General features: G+C 49.1%; 1 protein-coding gene across 1 annotated transcript; it reads left to right on the top strand.

Annotated features, from left to right (window-relative positions):
• The first annotated feature begins 1,708 nt into the window (after positions 1 to 1,708).
• PDXK (pyridoxal kinase) lies at positions 1,709 to 18,619 on the top strand. Its single transcript, XM_066599446.1, has 11 exons — positions 1,709 to 1,874; positions 4,521 to 4,575; positions 4,647 to 4,751; positions 4,859 to 4,942; positions 6,530 to 6,576; positions 12,063 to 12,148; positions 16,158 to 16,203; positions 16,289 to 16,400; positions 16,658 to 16,794; positions 17,068 to 17,134; positions 17,273 to 18,619. Exons 1-11 carry the CDS (start codon positions 1,776 to 1,778, stop codon positions 17,383 to 17,385), a joined length of 951 nt encoding a protein of 316 aa, XP_066455543.1. The 5' UTR covers positions 1,709 to 1,775; the 3' UTR covers positions 17,386 to 18,619.
• Positions 18,620 to 24,017: the final 5,398 nt, after the last annotated feature.

The following is a 24,017-nucleotide window of genomic DNA, read 5'->3' as shown; positions in this document are numbered from 1 at the left end:
CACTGGGGCCACTGTGGGATGTCACTATTATTACTGGGGGCCACTGTGGGATGTCACTATTACTACTGGGGGCCACTGTGGGATGTCACTATTACTACTGGGGGCCACTGTGGGATGTCACTATTACTACTGGGGCCGCTGTGGGATGTCACTATTACTACTGGAGCCGCTGTAGGCTGTACTATTACCACTGGGGCCACTGTGGCATGTCACTATTACTACTGGGGCCACTGTGGGATGTCACTATTACTACTGGGGGCCGCTGTGAGATTTTACTATTACTACTGGGGGCCACTGTGGGATGTCACTATTACTACTGGGGCCACTGTGGCATGTCACTATTACCACTGGGGCCACTGTGGGATGTCACTATTACTACTGGGGACACTGTGGGAGGTCACTATTACTACTGGGGCCACTGTGGGGTGTCACTATTACTACTGGGGCCACTGTGGGGTGTCACTATTACTACTGGGGCCACTGTGGGGTGTCACTATTACTACTGGGGCCACTGTGGGATGTCACTATTACTACTGGGGACACTGTGGGAGGTCACTATTACTACTGGGGCCACTGTGGCATGTCACTATTACCACTGGGGCCACTGTGGGATGTCACTATTACTACTGGGGGCCGCTGTGAGATTTTACTATTACTACTGGGGGCCACTGTGGCATGTCACTATTACCACTGGGGCCACTGTGGGATGTCACTATTACTACTGGGGACACTGTGGGAGGTCACTATTACTACTGGGGCCACTGTGGCATGTCACTATTACCACTGGGGCCACTGTGGGATGTCACTATTACTACTGGGGGCCGCTGTGAGATTTTACTATTACTACTGGGGGCCACTGTGGCATGTCACTATTACCACTGGGGCCACTGTGGGATGTCACTATTACTACTGGGGACACTGTGGGAGGTCACTATTACTACTGGGGCCACTGTGGGGTGTCACTATTACTACTGGGGCCACTGTGGGATGTCACTATTACTACTGGGGACACTGTGGGAGGTCACTATTACTACTGGGGCCACTGTGGCATGTCACTATTACCACTGGGGCCACTGTGGGATTTTACTATTACCACTGGGGCCACTGTGGGATGTCACTATTACTACTGGGGGCCACTGTGGGAGGTCACTATTACTACTGGGGCCGCTGTTATGTATACTATAGTGTGACATATCAGTTATGCATACTATAGGGTGATATATCTATTATGTAAACTATAGGGTGAGATATCAGTTATATAAACTATAGGGTGATACATCTGTTGTGTATACTACAGAGTGATATATCCGTTCTGTAAACTACATGGTGATATCTCCGTTCTGTATACTACAGGGTGATATATCCGTTCTGTATACTACAGGGTGATATCTCCGTTCTGTACACTACAGGGTGATATATCCGTTCTGTATACTACAGGGTGATATCTCCGTTCTGTACACTACAGGGTGATATATCCGTTCTGTACACTACAGGGTGATATATCCGTTCTGTACACTACAGGGTGATATCTCTGTGTATACAGGGTGGTCTCCTCGTATACGTTATATGGTGATATCCACCTGTATACTATGTGCTGATACCCTCTGTATATGTCCTTCCCGTATATTCCAGGGTGGTCTCCTCTGTACGGTTAGATCACGTCTCCGGGGGGCCGGCCTCTCCTCCCCCGGGCCTCCGTCTCCTCCTCCCCGGTCCCTCCTCCATAGCTGTCCCGGTCTGTGCCTGTCGCTCAGCGGTCGCTGCAGTGTGGGGTCATGGAGGAGCCTGCGGTCGGCGAGTGTCGTGTTCTCTCCATCCAGAGTCACGTTGTCCGCGGTTATGTGGGCAACAAGGCGGCCTCCTTCCCGCTGCAGGTACCGGGGATGCGGGGCGTGAGAGGGGAGCGGTGGCTGCCGGCAGGGAGCATGCGAGGAGGGGGCAGCGGACTGACAGGGGATGTACATGAGAGGGGGCTGCCGGCAGGGGACAGGGGACGGGTGACTCACAGGGGCTGCAGGTGACAGATGGGGACGTATGAGGGGATGTAGGGAACTGACAGGGGACGTATCATCAGTGCACAGGTGACTGACAGCGTGATAAATGATGGGCATATATGATGGCATAGAGATGACTGAGGGGGGATGTGTTAGGGGTACAGATGACAGAAGGAGGGATGTTTAATGATGAACTGATGACTAAAATGGGGACGTCTGAGGATGTATAGATGACTGACACAGGGACATATTAGGGGTACTGATGGCGATGTAAAGGGATATAGGTGACGTGACAGCATGATAAATGATGGGGACATATGAGAGATGAACAGCTGACTGACAAGGGAACATAGATGGGGATGTATTATGGCATACAGATGACTGGGGGGGATGTATTAGGGGTACAGATGACTTAAGAAGGGCATATGAGGATGTATAGATGACTGATATGGGGATGTATTAGGGGTACTGATAGGGATGTAAAGGAATAAAGGTGACTGACAGCATGACAAATAATGGGGATGTATGACAGATGTACAGGTGACTGCTAGGGGGACGTATGATGGTGTACAAATCACTGACGGGGGGACGTATTAGGGGTGCAGATGACTAACAAGGGGATGTATGAGGAGGGTGCAGATGACTAACAAGGGGATGTATGAGCAGGGTGCAGATGACTAACAAGGGGATGTATGAGGAGGGTGCAGATGACTAACAAGGGGATGTATGAGCGGGGTGAAGATGACTAACAAGGGGATGTATGAGCGGGGTGAAGATGACTAACAAGGGGATGTATGAGCGGGGTGAAGATGACTAACAAGGGGATGTATGAGCGGGGTGAAGATGACTAACAAGGGGATGTATGAGCGGGGTGAAGATGACTAACAAGGGGATGTATGAGCGGGGTGAAGATGACTAACAAGGGGATGTATGAGCGGGGTGAAGATGACTAACAAGGGGATGTATGAGCGGGGTGAAGATGACTAACAAGGGGATGTATGAGCGGGGTGAAGATGACTAACAAGGGGATGTATGAGCGGGGTGAAGATGACTAACAAGGGGATGTATGAGCGGGGTGAAGATGACTAACAAGGGGATGTATGAGCGGGGTGAAGATGACTAACAAGGGGATGTATGAGCGGGGTGAAGATGACTAACAAGGGGATGTATGAGCGGGGTGAAGATGACTAACAAGGGGATGTATGAGCGGGGTGCAGATGACTAACAAGGGGATGTATGAGCGGGGTGCAGATGACTAACAAGGGGATGTATGAGCGGGGTGCAGATGACTAACAAGGGGATGTATGAGCGGGGTGCAGATGACTAACAAGGGGATGTATGAGCGGGGTGCAGATGACTAACAAGGGGATGTATGAGCGGGGTGCAGATGACTAACAAGGGGATGTATGAGCGGGGTGCAGATGACTAACAAGGGGATGTATGAGCGGGGTGCAGATGACTAACAAGGGGATGTATGAGGAGGGTGCAGATGACTAACAAGGGGATGTATGAGGAGGGTGCAGATGACTAACAAGGGGATGTATGAGGAGGGTGCAGATGACTAACAAGGGGATGTATGAGGAGGGTGCAGATGACTAACAAGGGGATGTATGAGGAGGGTGCAGATGACTAACAAGGGGATGTATGAGGAGGGTGCAGATGACTAACAAGGGGATGTATGAGGAGGGTGCAGATGACTAACAAGGGGATGTATGAGGAGGGTGCAGATGACTAACAAGGGGATGTATGAGGAGGGTGCAGATGACTAACAAGGGGATGTATGAGGAGGGTGCAGATGACTAACAAGGGGATGTATGAGGAGGGTGCAGATGACTAACAAGGGGATGTAAGGGGGCAGGTGACTGGCAGGGTGTTAGTGGAATGCAGGGGACATACAGGGGGTTTTGAGGGGTTTGCAGATGACTGACAGGGGGAAGTATGTGGGTCGTAGAGGTGACTGACTGGGACGTATGAGGGAGGGATGTAGGTGACTGACAGGGATGTATGAATAAGGTACAGGTGTGGCTGACAAGGTGGCATATGATGGGTATGTATGATGAGTTCATAGGTAACAGGAGGAAGTATGGGGTTATGAGGTGACAAATGATGGTGTGAGGGGGACAGGTGACTGACGGAGGGATTGAGAGGGGTATATGTGACTGACACGGTGACATAACAGGGGGTGCAAGTGACTGACAGGGTGACATAAGAGGGGTGCAAGTGACTGATGAGGGGACGTATGAGGGGGAACAGATGACTGACTGCAGACGTACCAGAGCCATACTGTTGACTGATAGGGGTGGACAGATGGCTGACAGAGAGGTAAGAGGGGATGCAGGTGACTGATGGGGGCACCAATGACTAGTGGAATGTGAAAGGGGTGTCAGTGATCAATAGGGCATACAGTGTAAGGGGGTGCTGTGTCTGACGGGGTAGGGGTGTGAAGGAGGTGCAGTTGACTGTGTGAATGGGGTGCCCCCCAGTGTTGTGTATTCAGCCGGTATATGACACTTTTTTTGCATCCAGGTCTTGGGGTTTGAAGTGGACACCATAAATTCAGTGCAGTTCTCCAACCACACAGGTGAGTACCTTGTTGTGGTAAGTGGTCTCTTGGGGGTCACTCCTGCCGCTCACCATTCTTTCCCTTTTCAGGATACACGCACTGGAAGGGGCAGGTCCTAAATGCGGAGGAGCTCCAGGAGGTGTACGAGGGGCTGAAGCTGAACGGAGTCACTCAGTACGACTACGTCCTGACAGGTGACGTCACCTGACTGTCTTACATGATTAATGGCGGGGTTGCGGGTTATCTGACCCTCCCCCTCTGGTGTCTTCTCTGTGTATGACACATGCTTCTGTACCTGCAGGTTACACGCGTGACGCCTCGTTCCTGGCGCGGGTTGTGGATATTATCCAGGAACTGAAGCGGCAGAACCCACGACTGGTTTATGGTACAGTAGTGAATGATGTTTTGTCCTGGAGGGTTAAACACATATGAAAGAGCGGTGTAGGGGTGCCCCCCCCTCCCCACCCCCCGTTACGGGATAACAATCACTGTAGCATATAGTGTGAGGATGTCCGTAACGGGGGGAGGGGGTATGTGATAGCCGCTCGGACATAATATGGAGGCTGGTTGTCAACAGTCATAGATGGAATAGCTGTAACTGCAGTATAACATGTTGGGTGATAATGTGCAAATAAGGGAGATGGAACCATACCTCCGCCTCCTCCATCTCCCTTATTTGCATATTACCCAGAGGCGCATGAAGTCTCCGCACTCACCTTCTAGGTGCTCTCCCTAAGGAGAAAACATAGCGTTCCTGACCCAGGTAATAATGTAAAATGGCTAAGTGTCACCTGGAATGATCTGGATCTTTGGTGCCCTTTAATCTGTTAGTGATACATTATTTTACAGCGGTCATTTAGGGACCTTAGGCTAGGCCAATGTAAAGACACGGTGGCCTAGTCTAAGGCTGGCATGGGAGTCTCATGCCGGAAAGGGCCGAGGCTCAGCTGACAACTGGGCTCCTGCACTAACGGCTTGGAGTGGAAAAGCCTACATAAGTAGTGCAGTGTATTATACCAGCAGACGAATGAGCGTATCTTCAATTTTTAAAAAAACTAAAAAATGTTTTTCTTCTTACAAACCCCCTTTATTATGGAAAAAAATATGTACAACCGCATTCGTAATGACCCATAGTATAAAAAAGTGTTATGTATATTATCCTGCACGGTGAGCATTGTAAAAAGTCAATAAACAATTCTAGAATTGCTATTTTTCATTCATCTGCCTCTCTAAAAACACAATATAATGCCATCAAAAAGTCGCATGTACCCAAAAAATGTTACAAATAGAAACTCCAGCTCGTCTTACAAAAAAAAGATCTCCCTCAGCTAAAAAATATTACAGATCGTGGAGGGCATAGAATTCTTTTTTTTTCCCATAAAAAGGGTTTTGTTGTGTAAAAGTAGTGGAAAATAAACCGGTATATATTAGGTGTTGTAATCGTATCGACTCAAAGCATAAAGTTAGCATATCCTTTATACCACACGGTGGCATCGTAAAAAAAAAAAGTGCTGTTTTTCATTCATCTGTCTCACAAAAAGTGCAATAAAAAGCGATCAAAAAGCTGCATGTACCCCAAAATAGTACCAATGGAAACTACAACTCATCCTGCAAAAATCAAGACCTCGCATCGCTCAGATGGCGGCAAAATAAAAAGAGTTGTGCAAGCAGCACTCACTTATTGCCCCCAGGGGGACTGCAGCCATGCTCTGCAATAGAGGAATTAAAGTTTTTTTACTTTTTCTACTGCATCGTTGTGCTGCCGCAGACTATGTGATACTCATGACTAGGTTGATGAAAAAATGAAAAAAATAGATGGTTCTTGGAAGGTGACATTCAGTCAGTGAGGCACAAAATGGTTCTGGCAATAAGGGGCTAAGTACATTGTAAGCTGGCACTGGATCATCAGTAATGTTCTCATAGAGTCAGAGAGAAGATGAATAACTAAACTCTTGCCTCTGTTTCCCCGCAGTCTGTGATCCTGTCCTGGGAGATAAATGGAATGGAGAAGGATCAATGGTATGAACCCCATGATTAGTCATTTGTACCCCCCATATTATGTTCTCCATACCAACTTCTCTGTGAGCCCTTTCCCTAATAGTGCTGTGTACCAAACGCATCACACTGACCCTTTCCCTTGTCCTGCCTGCGTCTGTACCGTCACACTGACCCCTTCCCCTTGTCCTGCCTGCGTCTGTACCATCACACTGACCCTTTCCCTTGTCCTGCCTGCGTCTGTACCATCACACTGACCCCTTTCCCTTGTCCTGCCTGCGTCTGTACCATCACACTGACCCCTTATCCTTGTCCTGCCTGCGTCTGTACCATCACACTGACCCCTTTCCCTTGTCCTGCCTGCGTCTGTACCATCACACTGACCCCTTCCCCTTGTCCTGCCTGCATTTGTACCATCACATTGACCCCCTTCCCCTTGTTCTGCCTGCGTCTGTACCATCACACTGGCCCCTTTCCCTTGTCCTGCCTGCGTCTGTACCATCACACTGACCGCTTCCCCTTGTCCTGCCTGCATTTATACCATCACATTGACCCCCTTCCCCTTGTTCTGCCTGCGTCTGTACCATCACACTGACCTCTTTCCCTTGTCCTGCCTGCGTCTGTACCATCACACTGGCCCCTTTCCCTTGTCCTGCCTGCGTCTGTACCATCACACTGGCCCCTTTCCCTTGTCCTGCCTGCATCTGTACCATCACACTGACCCCTTTCCCTTGTCCTGCCTGCGTCTGTACCATCACACTGGCCCCTTTCCCTTGTCCTGCCTGCGTCTGTACCATCACACTGACCCCTTCCCCTTGTCCTGCCTGCGTCTGTACCATCACACTGGCCCCTTCCCCTTGTCCTGCCTGCGTCTGTACCATCACACTGACCCCTTTCCCTTGTCCTGCCTGCTTCTGTACCATCACACTGACCCCTTTCCCTTGTCCTGCCTGCTTCTGTACCATCACACTGACCCCTTTCCCTTGTCCTGCCTGCGTCTGTACCATCACACTGACCCCTTTCCCTTGTCCTGCCTGTGTCTGTACCATCACACTGACCCCTTTCCCTTGTCCAGCCTGCGTCTGTACCATCACACTGACCCCTTTCCCTTGTCCTGCCTGCGTCTGTACCATCACACTGACCCCTTTCCCTTGTCCTGCCTGCGTCTGTACCATCACACTGACCCCTTTCCCTTGTCCTGCCTCTGCGTCTGTACCATCACACTGACCCCTTTCCCTTGTCCTGCCTGCGTCTGTACCATCACACTGACCCCTTCCCCTTGTCCTGCCTGCGTCTGTACCATCACATTGACCCCCTTCCCCTGCGTTTGTACCATCACACTGGCCCTTTCCCCTTGTCCTGCCTGCGTCTGTACCATCACACTGACCCCTTTCCCTTGTCCTGCCTGCGTCTGTACCATCACACTGACCCCTTTCCCTTGTCCTGCCTGCGTCTGTACCATCACACTGACCCCTTTCCCTTGTCCTGACTGCGTCTGTACCATCACACTGACCCCTTTCCCTTGTCCTGCCTGCGTCTGTACCATCACACTGACCCCTTTCCCTTGTCCTGACTGCGTCTGTACCATCACACTGACCCCTTTCCCTTGTCCTGCCTGCGTCTGTACCATCACACTGGCCCCTTTCCCTTGTCCTGCCTGCGTCTGTACCGTCACACTGACCCCTTCCCCTTGTCCTGCCTGCGTCTGTACCATCACACTGACCCCCTTCCCCTTGTTCTGCCTGCGTCTGTACCATCACACTGGCCCCTTTCCCTTGTCCTGCCTGCGTCTGTACCATCACACTGACCGCTTCCCCTTGTCCTGCCTGCATTTATACCATCACATTGACCCCCTTCCCCTTGTTCTGCCTGCGTCTGTACCATCACACTGACCCCTTTCCCTTGTCCTGCCTGCGTCTGTACCATCACACTGGCCCCTTTCCCTTGTCCTGCCTGCGTCTGTACCATCACACTGGCCCCTTTCCCTTGTCCTGCCTGCATCTGTACCATCACACTGACCCCTTTCCCTTGTCCTGCCTGCGTCTGTACCATCACATTGACCCCTTCCCCTTGTCCTTCCTGCGTCTGTACCATCACACTGGCCCCTTCCCCTTGTCCTGCCTGCGTCTGTACCATCACACTGACCCCTTCCCCTTGTCCTTCCTGCGTCTGTACCATCACACTGGCCCCTTCCCCTTGTCCTGTCTGCGTCTGTACCATCACACTGACCCCTTGTCCTGCCTGCGTCTGTACCATCACACTGACCCCTTTCCCTTGTCCTGCCTGCTTCTGTACCATCACACTGACCCCTTTCCCTTGTCCTGCCTGCTTCTGTACCATCACACTGACCCCTTTCCCTTGTCCTGCCTGCGTCTGTACCATCACACTGACCCCTTTCCCTTGTCCTGCCTGTGTCTGTACCATCACACTGACCTCTTTCCCTTGTCCTGCCTGCGTCTGTACCATCACACTGACCCCTTTCCCTTGTCCTGCCTGAGTCTGTACCATCACACTGACCCCTTTCCCTTGTCCTGCCTGCGTCTGTACCATCACACTGACCCCTTTCCCTTGTCCTGCCTGCGTCTGTACCATCACACTGACCCCTTTCCCTTGTCCTGCCTGCGTCTGTACCATCACACTGACCCCTTTCCCTTGTCCTGCCTGTGTCTGTACCATCACACTGACCCCCTTCCCCTTGTCCTGCCTGCGTCTGTACCATCACATTGACCCCCTTCCCCTGCGTTTGTACCATCACACTGGCCCTTTCCCCTTGTCCTGCCTGCGTCTGTACCATCACACTGGCCCCTTTCCCTTGTCCTGCCTGCGTCTGTACCATCACACTGACCCCTTTCCCTTGTCCTCCCTGCGTCTGTACCATCACACTGACCCCTTTCCCTTGTCCTGACTGCGTCTGTACCATCACACTGACCCCTTTCCCTTGTCCTGCCTGCGTCTGTACCATCACACTGACCCCTTTCCCTTGTCCTGCCTGCGTCTGTACCATCACACTGACCCCTTCCCCTTGTCCTGCCTGCATTTGTACCATCACATTGATCCCCTTCCCCTTGTCCTGCCTGCGTCTGTACCATCACACTGACCCCTTTCCCTTGTCCTGCCTGCGTCTGTACCATCACATTGACCCCCTTCCCCTGCCTGCGTCTGTACCATCACACTGACCCCTTCCCCTTGTCCTGGCTGCGTCTGTACCATCACACTGACCCCTTTCCCTTGTCCTGCCTGCGTCTGTACCATCACACTGACCCCTTTCCCTTGTCCTGCCTGCGTCTGTACCATCACACTGACCCCTTTCCCTTGTCCTGCCTGCGTCTGTACCATCACACTGACCCCTTCCCCTTGTCCTGCCTGCGTCTGTACCATCACACTGACCCCTTTCCCTTGTCCTGCCTGCGTCTGTACCATCACACTGACCCCTTCCCCTTGTCCTGCCTGCGTCTGTACCATCACACTGACCCCTTCCCCTTGTCCTGCCTGCGTCTGTACCATCACACTGACCCCTTCCCCTTGTCCTGCCTGCGTCTGTACCATCACACTGACCCCTTCCCCTTGTCCTGCCTGCGTCTGTACCATCACATTGACCCCCTTCCCCTTGTCCTGCCTGCGTCTGTACCATCACATTGACCCCCTTCCCCTTGTCCTGCCTGCGTCTGTACCATCACATTGACCCCCTTCCCCTTGTCCTGCCTGCGTCTGTACCATCACACTGACCCCTTCCCCTTGTCCTGCCTGCGTCTGTACCATCACACTGACCCCTTCCCCTTGTCCTGCCTGCGTCTGTACCATCACACTGACCCCTTTCCCTTGTCCTGCCTGCGTCTGTACCATCACACTGACCCCTTTCCCTTGTCCTGCCTGCGTCTGTACCATCACACTGACCCCTTTCCCTTGTCCTGCCTGCGTCTGTACCATCACACTGACCCCTTCCCCTTGTCCTGCCTGCGTCTGTACCATCACATTGACCCCCTTCCCCTGCCTGCGTCTGTACCATCACACTGGCCCTTTCCCCTTGTCCTGCCTGCGTCTGTACCATCACACTGGCCCCTTTCCCTTGTCCTGCCTGCGTCTGTACCATCACACTGACCCCTTTCCCTTGTCCTGCCTGCGTCTCTACCATCACACTGACCCCTTTCCCTTGTCCTGACTGCGTCTGTACCATCACACTGACCCCTTTCCCTTGTCCTGCCTGCGTCTGTACCATCACACTGGCCCTTTCCCCTTGTCCTGCCTGCGTCTGTACCATCACACTGGCCCCTTTCCCTTGTCCTGCCTGTGTCTGTACCATCACACTGACCCCTTTCCCTTGTCCTGCCTGCGTCTGTACCATCACACTGACCCCTTTCCCTTGTCCTGACTGCGTCTGTACCATCACACTGACCCCTTTCCCTTGTCCTTCCCTGCGTCTGTACCATCACACTGACCCCTTTCCCTTGTCCTGCCTGCGTCTGTACCATCACATTGACCCCCTTCCCCTGCCTGCGTCTGTACCATCACACTGACCCCTCCCCCTTCCCCTGCCTGCGTCTGTACCATCACACTGACCCCTTTCCCTTGTCCTGCCTGCGTCTGTACCATCACACTGACCCCTTTCCCTTGTCCTGCCTGCGTCTGTACCATCACACTGACCCCTTCCCCTTGTCCTGCCTGCGTCTGTACCATCACACTGACCCCTTCCCCTTGTCCTGCCTGCGTCTGTACCATCACACTGACCCCTTCCCCTTGTCCTGCCTGCGTCTGTACCATCACATTGACCCCCTTCCCCTTGTCCTGCCTGCGTCTGTACCATCACATTGACCCCCTTCCCCTTGTCCTGCCTGCGTCTGTACCATCACACTGGCCCCTTTCCCTTGTCCTGCCGGCGTCTGTACCATCACACTGACCCCTTTCCCTTGTCCTGCCTGCGTCTGTACCATCACACTGACCCCTTTCCCTTGTCCTGACTGCGTCTGTACCATCACACTGACCCCTTTCCCTTGTCCTGCCTGCGTCTGTACCATCACATTGGCCCTTTCCCCTTGTCCTGCCTGCGTCTGTACCATCACACTGGCCCCTTTCCCTTGTCCTGCCTGCGTCTGTACCATCACACTGACCCCTTTCCCTTGTCCTGCCTGCGTCTGTACCATCACACTGACCCCTTTCCCTTGTCCTGACTGCGTCTGTACCATCACACTGACCCCTTTCCCTTGTCCTGCCTGCGTCTGTACCATCACACTGACCCCTTTCCCTTGTCCTGACTGCGTCTGTACCATCACACTGACCCCTTTCCCTTGTCCTGCCTGCGTCTGTACCATCACACTGGCCCCTTCCCCTTGTCCTGCCTGCGTCTGTACCATCACACTGACCCCTTTCCCTTGTCCTGCCTGCGTCTGTACCATCACACTGACCCCTTCCCCTTGTCCTGCCTGCGTCTGTACCATCACACTGATCTCTTCCCCCTGTCCTGGCAGTGTCTGACCCATTCCCTGCTGGTACAGTAGTCTTTCTTTTCCCTTCAGTATGTCCCGGAGGAGCTTCTTCCAGTCTATAAAGATCTTGTTGTCCCTGTCGCTGATATCATCACTCCAAACCAATTTGAGTCTGAGTAAGTTCATTTACCTATGTATGAGTACGCTGTATATCTACTTAGGGCTCGTATAATTTGTACGGTATTACCGAATCCTATATAGTATTGCAGTATATATGCTGAAGTATTGCAATATATTATACAAGTGATCGAACAATCGTAAGTTCAAGCTCTCTAGTGGGACTTAAAGTGACCCCCTGGGCTTGGACAAACAAACATGGCCACATTGCTTCTCTGACTATGGCCCAATGTCCACCGGTGGAATTGAATTGTGGGAATCCGAGTGGGGCACCCGCACGGACGATCCGCAGTTCAAGCCGCCCATAGACAATCATGGGCGCCCTCAGCTGAATTTAAGCATGCGGATTTGATTTGTGGACCTTTCGGTCCGGAAAACAAATCGCAGCATGCTCCATTTTGCTGCGGGTCCCGCTCGGACGGTTTCTATTGAAGTCAATGGAAACCGTCCAATCCGCGCCCCACCCGCAGCTGACACTGCAGACGGGCCGCGGATCCCACGGGAAAGCAGGAGATTTTTTTAAAAAAACCTCCACTGCGCATGTGCAGCGGCGCACTCGCCCACATCCGCAGTGGAGAAGATGGAAGACCCACAGAGGCACGCAGGGGATCCGGACAGGTAAGTAATGTCCTCTTGCAGCGGGCAGGGTGCGATTCTGCTGCGGGCTCCTGACCGCTGAATCCGACCTACCCGTGGACATGGGGCCTACCTGAAGACACTACCCGCTGCTGTGATTTACCAGTGTCGCCCACATGAGCAGTGGTAGCCAGTAAGAGCAGCATGTACTTGTCTTAGACTACCAAAGCATGGTTTTGTGCAGTGTGTATCAGGTAGTCAGAGGAACAGTGCCGCCAACTTTGTTCCTTCAGGCCCAGAGAGTCGTTTTTTACATAGCCTGATTATCGGGCATGAATGTTCGTTAGCCCAATTATCAGGTTGTGTTAAAGAGACACAGATCAGCCAAGAAACAAGCAAAAACTTGTTTGTCGGTCGATCGGTGACTTTCAGGGAACATAAAATGCTCACTGATTGCTGTTCATTTTCTTGTGTAAATGGGAAGTTGTAGAGCCGTCCTCTGGGCACGAGTAATTAATTACTATTGTTTATACCCATAAGCTAATTCCCGGCCTGTGTAAAAGAAAATTATGATTCAAAATGTTTTTATTACGAGTTGGACAATAAAAAAGAAATCAACAGTTTGAATTGACATTCCCGTGAAGGACAGACAACCATCTACTAAACAATAGTAGCAAGAAGTTGGTCAGACTCATCGCAAAGGTATTGTGAAGCAATAAACTACAAACCGTACACAGAGAAGGGTTTATATGGGAGGCGAAAACGGGGGAAGAGTAAGATGCTGGTCAGTGCCTGGCGAGTACCCATATGGGATAAAACTAATTCAGGAAGTCAACTTTGAGAAGGTCAGGAAGGTGAGGACCCAGTTCACATCCAGACTCCGCAATCCTTGGTCTCGTTAAATTGGTACCAGGGGGCCCGCCTGGAATAAAACTTATGGTCTGCCATGTCATTGGAGGTTCTCATTTTCTCAATGTTGATTGGGATGTTTAAGGCGTCAACCCATATGGATCTAGAGGGGGTGTCTGTAAATCCCATAATCTGGGAATAATCTGACTCGTGGCTAAAATGAGAAAACAGAGTAGAGCTGTCTTAATTGTTGAGATAGAGCCTGGAAACATGGATAGCAAAACCATTTCTGGGCTTATAGAAACAGAAAAATGACACACAGTCCTATATAGCATGGAGATTTCTCTGCAAATGTGTAATAAAGAGCCTGTGGAATTCTGACACCTCCAGCAAGATTCCGAAATCTTGTGGTTAAATCTCTGCAGTCTACCTGGGGTTTTATACCTTCGGGACAGGGGTTTGTCATTCATTTCCTGCAGTCTACAGGATATGGATAATTTATGGGTCAACCGGAAGCGTTTGGACCACAGATCCTTTCCAAAACTTTTCCCCAATTCTCTTTCCCATGATTGTGTTAAACTCGGACCCGGGTCCTCTGTTCCCCCCGGCTAATAGCATATTATAGACCAAAGAAATCATGTGCTTTGGAGCACTAATGCAAAAATATAGTTGTTCCTGAGGCGTGAGTGGAGCCACAAGTTTCACCAGGGGGGCTAAGAATGTAATAAAGCTGCAAAACTGATGGCGTTGGTGCCCGTGTCCCTTCTGTAGGGGCCCGTGATGTTAACTAAAGGTTTCAGTCTTCCCACATGCACTACATCCCTCACTCTTGGGACAGAATCAATAGGGAGCACTGTGTAAAAGAAAACTAAACAAGCTCTGATCAACATCCTGTAAAATTTGGCCACCGTAAATTTAGTCTTTAAAAAAAAAAAAAAGTTAAATAAAGATTTATTTTAAATTCTTACAAAAATGAATATTACAAAGTATAAAAAAAACCTTTTCCCATTATTAATGTAAAAAGATCAAAACATACAAAAATCCAACACCTTTGATATCACCGCATCCGTGAAAGTTCGATCTATGAAAATAAGAAAAACCAAAACTACACGCCAGAATTGCATTTTTTAGTAACTTAGGCTCCAAGAAAAAATTAAATAAAAAGCTATCAAAAAGTTGTGTGAACCATAACTTGGTGCCAACAGCATCTACAGCTCATCCTGCAAAAAAACAAGCCCTCACACCGCCCACCAGAAGGAAAACTAACGTGATGGGTGTTAGAATGTGGTGATAGGGATTTCTTATTTTGATATTTTATTTTTTAACCTCTTAACAACCGCCCTGCTATGCTTTTACAGCAGTTGTTGAGCATTTTTCTGCTGAAGCTCCGCCTGTCTATGGCAGTGCTTCCAAAGACGTTTGCAGTGCTAAACGTGCTGCAGAGCCAATGCCTACAGCTATACTGATAGCCTAGGCATCGGGTAGTGATCGAAGACCAATAACGTTGGTCTCTGATCACTTTAACCACTTAGATGCCACTATCAATGAGGACTATATCTTCTAAGTATTTTGGAGCCGCTTCCTTGAGCCATCAGACCTCCACAATGCAATCAGGGGTGCCCATAACCACCCTGGCAGCTGGAGGCCAAATAATAATCTCCATGTGAGCCATGTATGGTAGCTTTTCAGGCTGTGCCAGAGGCAAGGCCCAATAGGCCAAACTGACATTGAATACAATGACAGATTGAGGTAATAGACTGCACTTCTGCATGACAGCATATACTGAAAAAGATCCATTCACCGCGCCAAAGCTAATTGGGTCTGGGCTTAATGGACATTACAACGGTGAAGTAGCAAGTCGGGTCACTTGGCAGAAGAGAGGAAGCAAGAGAGGAGGGATGAGAAGAAAGTTTTGTGTGAGAGCCCCCTCCAAATGGAAGCATCCCAATTTCTTCTTATCGTTCCTCTTCTGCCCAGCAACCCGACCCGCTACTTCATGAACTGTTGTATCTTCTATTGGTAGCAAGCCAGGATGTAGGAAGTTGTCATGCCTCCCTGGATTATTAGGTGTCTCCAGGCTGGGGGTTTAGGCTCTATAAACTAAAGATGTTCCTGCTAATGTGGGAGGACCAGTCGAAGGAGATGTAGTAATGTTTAAGGCTGGGTTCACACAGGGCGGGATTGCCACATGGCAATTCTGTCCGCAGCTCCTAATCCCGGGATTAGCCAGCGAAGTGTACGAGATTTTGCAACAATCTCGCCCACATGCTGCGGCCAAGCCGCATGAAAACTGACATGCGGCGCGGAATTCAATTATTTTCTCTTTTCCGCAGCAGTCTCTCTCCTCTCTATGGGGAGAGAAAGCCGCAGCAAAATGCTGATGGCGAAACCGCTACAAAACCCGCACTTAAAGACCCCGGGTTTTAAAGCTGCATTTTTCCACGGAATTCTCACGTTTTTTTCGGTGCAGCCATTCCGCGAGAATTCCGCCCCGTGTGAACCCAGCCTTATGGTAGAGCGAAGCCGTGGGTAGAGGAACGCAGAGCATGTGTCCTGCTGCTAACATTGTCCTCTGCTTCTCAGGTTGTTGACAGGACGTAAGATCCAGACTCAGCAGGATGCTGTACAGGTAAGAAGAACCTTCCTTCTGACTCCTTGTGTCTTCATTACCTGCTGCCTATTGGGACCGATTTGACACGTTTCACGTCTTTCAGGTCATGGACATGTTGCATTCTTTGGGACCAAGCACGGTGGTCATCACCAGCTCAGAACTACCGGCATCTCGAGGCTCAGATTATCTAATTACACTGGGGAGCCAGAGACGAGGTAAAGAACCTGGTGGGATGTAACAGAGCACTAGTTTGGTGTTTGTTAGTCAACTGTAGGATGACTGACCACTCTTTCATTGTTGTGGTTGAGACAACAGCCCTCCTGGTCTTGCATTTGCTAACCATAGTTAAATCCCCATATCCTAATATGAAGGGAGGCACTGACCTCTTAAAGAGACGGAGATGGGGTTGTAAATTCTGAAACTTTTCTATGTCTCCTATTAACACTTCCTGCTTGTTCGATCACTTCTGCAGTGGGTGAGGATGGTCGGATGCAAACTCTTAGGATCTCCCTTGAACTTCCAAAAGTTGATGCAGTATTTGTGGGCACTGGAGATCTTTTTGCGGCTATGCTGTTGGCCTGGACCCACCATCACCCCAACAATTTTAAGGTAAGCTCTTCAATAGTGATGCCATAGGTGCATAGGGACTATCTGCTTTCAAAATATCTATGTATGTCACCTTGTGGAGCTCTCTTGACTTTTCTGTGCCAGAGGCAGGTGATGATCTGGTAGTAGTGGTGGAGGAGCTCTTCTCATATCTGTAGGGTGGACTTCTTCTGTCTTCTCCCCCTCTTTTCCCGAATGTTCTTTATTACATTTGCAGCTCTTATTTACTGTGAGACACTGAATTCCCCTCCACCTGACTTACTCCTGTGATTGCAGCTGGCGTATGAGAAGACCGTTTCTGCGATGCAGCTTGTACTGCAGAGAACCATCACCAGTGCACGCAGTGAGTCCTGGGTGGAAGTCAGGGTAGAGACACCTATGGGTGGAGTTCCAGCTGGGAACATGGTGGAGGGGGCCACAACGTGGCATGAGGCTAATGTGATTTGTGGGTAGAGCAATTTTGATTGTTGTCTCTTTGCAGCTCTGGCTGGACCTGGGGTGAGACCGTCGTATGCTCAGCTGGAACTCAGGATGGTGCAGAGCAGAAAGGACATTGAGAACCCGGAGCTGATAATTCGTGGCACTGTGTTATAAAGTATGGTTACTAAGAAACCTCGGGACCAATGTAGAGACTACAGCCCTAACCCACAGTGAGACCCTGGGCCCCAGCACAGAGAGAGCAGCCCTGGACCCAAAGGAGCGCTACCTACTGCAGGAAGGGGCGACCTCCAGGCTCTCCGTGGCCCTCTGCAGCTTCATGGGGCCATCTTTCCTGTGTGCCAAACACTCACCAGCAAATTGCAAGAAGCCAGAGTCCATCCTGACAATCCTGCCCCCTCCTGCAGGGGTCTCCTGCTCTCTTCACGATTTCCTTCCCCTCCTGCGTTTTGGAGGGGTGGTTTGCAGATGATCAGGGTCTAATCTGTGCGTTGCAATGCGGGATGTTTTCATCTGTCAGAACATGTTGGTTATATCTGCACATCCATTATAATAAAATAGTTGTCTTTCAGATGATGACTGCAGACCCCACTATGGCTGAGCCCCTGTGGGGGGTGCTATAGACGAGGCTGCAGTGATGCTGGACTGGTCACCTCCATACTACTGTCTGTATTGTGCTCTCTGTTCATCTCTATGAAGTTTCATATGTGTCTGTCTTGTAGCAGATGATGGAGCCGCTCCCTGCTGGTGATAACTCTGGATGGGAGACTCCACATCTGCCTTCTTTGTCCTCCTCCATCACTCCACTGTGAACCACTCAAGTCCTCGTCTTCCTCACATAGTACACCGTCATAAGCTGGGATTTCTGTGTAACTGTTCTCCAGCACTACCCATCACCCCTGTGCCAAAGGGCACCTTCTTCTGCCTCGTCTCCCATAAACTAGTGGCCATCACTTTTATTTCATGGTGCCTCATCTGTGTCTCCCATAATCGCTGATGACCCCGTATCAGTGTCGTTCCATGAGGGGTGACATGGTTGCTGCCCTTTCCCACCCACTACGGCTGTACAGGACTCCAATAACTGCAGTTTCGCAGTAAGCACAAAGTTTCTCAACACCCATCATAAGCTGCTCTCCGTCGCCCCTACTTATTCTCCAAAAAAAACATGATATCGCTGTATCTCATTTAATTTTCTTTATCTGGATTGTTTTTAATGTGCCTTTAAATTAACCTTTACGGCTGCCCCAGCTCCTCTGTTCTTGCCATGCCCTATCAGAACTAAAACTGGAAAAAAAAATGTCTGTATCTTGTATGTGATATGTGCACTTCAGAGAATCGTCTGTACCATATCCGACATGGCTGAATCGGTTCAATAAACTGCCACACACTATTCGCAACGACTGGATGTTATTACACACACACTCAGAAATAACACCTAGATATTGTACAGCCATGACATTAAAAGCACTGACAGGTGAAATAAATTGAAACATAATGAAGAACCCATTCCTGTACTTTTTTTAGCGCAATGTACTTATAGTTATTTTTAAACTAAGTTTAAAAACTTTTTTTGAGGCGTCTCGCGACGCCCAAATATTGCAATATTTTCTCAGTTGCGTGAAAGCGGCCCTACATGGATGCTTTTTTCTGGATCTGCAGAGCAAGTGAAAGGAAGCATATGATATGGCTTTAAAGAGAACCTGCACTTTATTTTTAATACAGAGAATAGGGGATTATAAGCATTTCTGCAATAGGCTTTTGTTAGCCTATTCTGTACATTGTTCTTAGGGACCACAGGATGGAATATTACGCAGTAGCATTGAAGAATATGCCTTCCTGTAGAATATTCTGCCCCAAAACCCACACTGCTAACATGCGAATATTAGTGTGGAATTGAAAATGGCACAATCCTGCTGGCAAATCCGCATCAAAACCTGCACTAAACAGCGTCGATTTTGCTGCAGAATTCAGGGACGGCATATTCCACAACACTGTTTCGGAATACTCCATACTGTGTGTAAATCCCCTTATAAAACGCCTCATCTGCTTTGCAGCTACACTGTTTCCCTAAAAATAAGACTTACCTCAAAAATAAGCCCTGCCCTGTTTTTTGGGGGTGGGGCTTGAAATCTAGCCCTACCACGAAAATAAGCCCTAGCTACACTACATAAAAAAAATGTATTACCTAGCCGGCTCGTCCAGGTCCCTCCCACTAGTCTCCAGGAGTTCCAGCATGCTTGCTTGCAGTCCTCAACCGCCGACATAAAATCGCTTCCTGGTAACGGGTTTTGTAAACCCTACCTCCAGGAAGCAATGGCTCTGATTGGTTCTCCAGCGCTGTGGTTGAGCCAATCAATGCAGCGCTCGATGAACCAATGCAATGGCTGTGATTGGTTCTTCAAGCGCTGCATTGATTGGCTGAGCCGCGGCACTTGGGAACCAATCAGAACCCTCACTTCCTGGAGGTGGAGTTTACGAACCTCATTACCAGGAAGCGATCTTCTGTCGGCGGCTGAGGACTGCAAGCAAGCGTGCTGAAACACTGGAGACCAGCACGAGGCACCCGGACTGTGTCTGCTAGGAAAGTAGAAAAAGACATCCTCCAAAAATAAGACGTAGCGCCTCTTTTAGGGCAAAAATTAATATACGAGACGGTTTTCTTTTTGGGGACACATGGTAGGTAAAGACGGGGCTGAGAAATTGATCTTCACCTAGCTATATAACTATAGAGGGCGCTCCATCCTGATGTGTCCGCACCTGTACTCTCTACAACAGCTGCAGACACTGTTCTCTTCCCGTATTAGTTTATTAATACATTTCAGTGTTATATATAATTTGTTTTTAATTACCCTGTGTCCCACCACCCCAAGAGTGTTTTACAATTCTCACGTCCCTCTCATACGCCGCTTTACCCTGGGAGCTGTAAAGGAGAAGCCGTTCCAAGCTGCAGATGGCTTCTCCTACTCACAGTTCTCACTCTCCACTAGACCCAGTACACCGACAATTATTTAAATGCATCTGGTGTACATTATTATGTGTCACAACCTGTTACACTAAGCTCCTGTCAGTGTACTGATTTCATCGGAGAATGAGCATGGTGAGCAGAGAAGCCATATGCCAATGGAGCAGCTTCTCCTTCACAGCACTTCTCGCTCCCTACTGGACCTGCTGCACTGACAGGGGCCCAGTAAATTGGGCTGTCATATATATTCATGTACACCTAACTATAGGTAGACTGGATCAAGGATCGTTCATCTGAAATGATTCCACCATCTGAAGGATTGGCAAATTAAGGGTACACTTAGGGTGGTTTCACATGGGCAAGAAAAACTAGCAATTTTTGCCTGATGCGAGAGTCAGTTTAAAAAAAAAAAAAAGAAGCAGATTATGAAATTAATGATTTTCAATGGTTTTCTTTTATTTAGCAATGTTTTCACCATGCAATGTCGAGAGAACAAGAAAAATAAATAAATCGCAGCATGCTCTATCTTTCTGCGATTTGATTTTTTTATCTCCCATATTTCCTTATGGAGCCTCCTTTTTATTGCAACGCAACAAACTTGTGTGCAATGCGGTTTTGCAATAAAATATTGTGCGTTTTTATCACGGGCTGCAACAATGCAATGCAAAGTAGTTATTTAATTTAAAAAAAAAGCATTGCTGACTATCAAAAATCGCGGGTACAAAGAAGCGATTTTGACGTGATTTTATCATCACCGGCTCAGGCTAGTTTCACATTGGCGATCGCGATTTTGCAGCGTTGTCCCCTCCCATTGCAAAGAGCGAGCTGGGAGGAGAGCAAAGGGAGGCAGTTTAGCAGTCACGCTGCTAAACTCCCTCCCACCTCTTTTCTCTGGCCACCGTCATTCGCTCCCATAGGAGCCCATACAGCGGCACGTCGGCCTAAAAGATAGTTCCAGGACTATCTTTTGGGCCCGACGTAAAAACACCCGGCGCTCTATTGGCCAGCAGGGCACTTTTACGTCACGGGAATACGGCCATGTGATCTGATGCATTGGAATTTAATGCAACGGGCCGATATACGCTCATGGGAAAGAAGCCTTTGGGTTGCAATTCCACAGGCTCGTGACCTCTTACTTTAGGGGTTGCAATTGCCATAAAGCTCAATGAAATGCCTATGCAGCTGTTGACATGAGACCTAAGATCTGCTGCTGCCAAGATTCTTTCCTACTAAGCGGGTGGAAGGGAGAGAGTTATTGGTGCTTCACAATCAGCATGTCTAACATACAGATTTTGATGTGGATTTCACCCCCCTCATTTGAACAGGTGAGATCTGCTCTGAAAAGCTAGAGCATAAACTGATCTGCTGTGAATTTAAAGTCTAGACCCCAGTCAAATTTACTCTGTGGTTTTTCTTTGCAGAGTGTGGATGAAATTTCTCAACATCTCATCCACATTTCTTGTATGTAAAATGCGTATTTTCCGCACCCAATTCCACAGCATTTCTGCAGACCGTACCCGATTGTACAGCAATGATGTACCTGATACACAGGGGTTTATCAAAATAATTGAAACACCTAGGATTGATAATAATGCTTCTGGCAAGGCCGGTTTCACATCTGGGCAGGAACAGCTGGCCGGAGGTTCCATCACAGATTCGGCTCAAAATGCCGAGGAAAAAAAGCACTGATCCAGAGGAAGGCAAAAAAAAGCAATGAGCTTGGGCAACCTGGATAGATATACGAAATACACCTAGGTTTTCGAGATGGCTAGCCACAGGCAATTGTGAGTGAACGTGTGGTATACATACAGTACATGTATATAACAGCTGATACAATTAAGAATGGATCCTGGATGCCCCCCCCCCCCCCTCCTTACCCTTCTCCCCTTTTCCTTTGTTGTCTTCCACCCGTCGGTGTGTACCCAACCCCCCTTTGTTATCGTTAATTATGAGTATCAATACACATAGGAAGTTTATTCAGTTCAAGAAGGTTTATTGGTGATTTTGTACAAGATATCTGAAAACGTTAAAGGTTGCTTTTTTATATGATTGAGGTGTACAATATCAGAAAGCCTTCCTTTATGTGTTACAATCTTACGTGTTATGTTTATGAAAAAGCAATAAAATGTCTTGGAAGAAAAAAAAGCAATGAGCTAGAATCCAATTTTCCTCATTGAAAGGAAAAAGATTCCTTCCCGACTCCAATCTGGCAATCAGAATAATATCCGGATCACCGATACTTCTGAAGCAATCAGTGATTATAACATTGTAACACTCAAGAAAGGCATCCAGGCCCGTCTTAAGCTCTTTTAGTGAGTCCTCCATCACCACGTCCTAAGCGTGGATTCAGACGACCGTATATCGGCTCGGTTTTCACGTCGAGCCGATATACAGTGTCCTCATCTGCAGGGGGGGGGGGGGAAGGATGGAAGAGCCAGGAGCAGGAAGTGAGCTCCCGTCAACTCTCCGCCCCCCTGCACTATTTGCAATGAAGGGAGAGGGCGGGGCTAAGTGATGAGAATTAGCCCCGCCCCATCCCGCCTCTCCCCATTGCAAATAGGGCAGAAAGGCGGAGAGGAGGCAGAGAGGGGGTGGGAGCTCAGTTCATGCTCCTGGCTCTTCCATCCCCCCCCCCCCCCCTGCAGAGAGAGACGATGTATATCGGCTGGGCGTGAAAACCGAGCCAATATACGTTCGTCTGAATCCAGCCTCAGGAAGAGAGTTCCATAAGGAACATTTACACGCAAAGATAATCGTTCAAAAGAAAGGTTTTGAGCGTTTATTTTGCATAAACTGCTAATGGACACTAATGTCCATTACAGCTTATCACCTTCATTTGCATGTAAATGAGCCTCCTAGACCTGTATGCAGAGAACAGCACGTGGTCTGTTCTCTGCATTTAGCTCCTTTGTTCTGCCACGGGGCTGCAAGCTGAATACAATGTAATTAGTGCTCCTGTGGAGAATACAGCACCATGGACAGCAAACACGGTATGTGGTCTGTGTTATGTTCTCTCCGCCTGAATGATGGATTTTATGCTCACCTAAAAATCATCCTTCAGCTGAAGAGTGAAAGATGGGAGAATTTACACACAACGATTCACTCAAACTATGGCTTTTGAGTGAATTGTTGTGTGTAAATGGGCTATAGTCTCACTGCTTTTACAGTAAAGAACCCTCTTTTATGTTAATGTAAAAGCCTTCTTTCCTCTAGACGTAGAAGATGCCCCCTTGTTACTGTCACCGTCCTGGGTATAAATAAATGATAGGAGAGATCTCTGTATTGTTGACTGGAAACATAGTTTGGTCTTACAAATCCTCTTCCACGTTATTTCCCACCACAAGAGGGGTTTGTGTCTAGTGAACGCCAAAGAAAGCCTATCATCCCACCTGTCTACCTGACACAGTCAAGCATGGTGGTGGATCTATCGTGGTTTGGGCAGCCATCTCATAGTTTTCTGCATGACCCATATCACCTTAAGACCTCATTTACATGAGCGTTTTTATGTAGCTATTTTGCCGCTATGAAATGACGGCTGAAAATTGCTACCATGAGAAGCAGTGGATTCCAATGCATTCATTCACATGGGCGATTTTCCGGCGCATGAAAAAAACGCACAGTCAAAACGATTTTTCACGTGTCAAAAGATAGGTTCATATGAACTAAACGGAGTGTGTGGGGTTGTTTTTGAAATCACATCTCTATGAATATAGCCATAGGCCTCATGTCCACGGGCATGCATGCATTCCCAGTGCAGAATCCTGCAGCGGTTTTCAGCTGTGCCCGCAGCCATGAGGCCAAAAAAGACATTTACTCACCTGTCTGG

Source organism: Eleutherodactylus coqui, chromosome 4, assembly GCF_035609145.1.
Source record: "Eleutherodactylus coqui strain aEleCoq1 chromosome 4, aEleCoq1.hap1, whole genome shotgun sequence".
NCBI classification, from domain to species: Eukaryota; Metazoa; Chordata; class Amphibia; order Anura; family Eleutherodactylidae; genus Eleutherodactylus; species Eleutherodactylus coqui.
The sequence above is the reverse complement of the archived record's forward strand: the minus strand, read 5'-3'. Positions and strand labels throughout refer to the sequence as shown.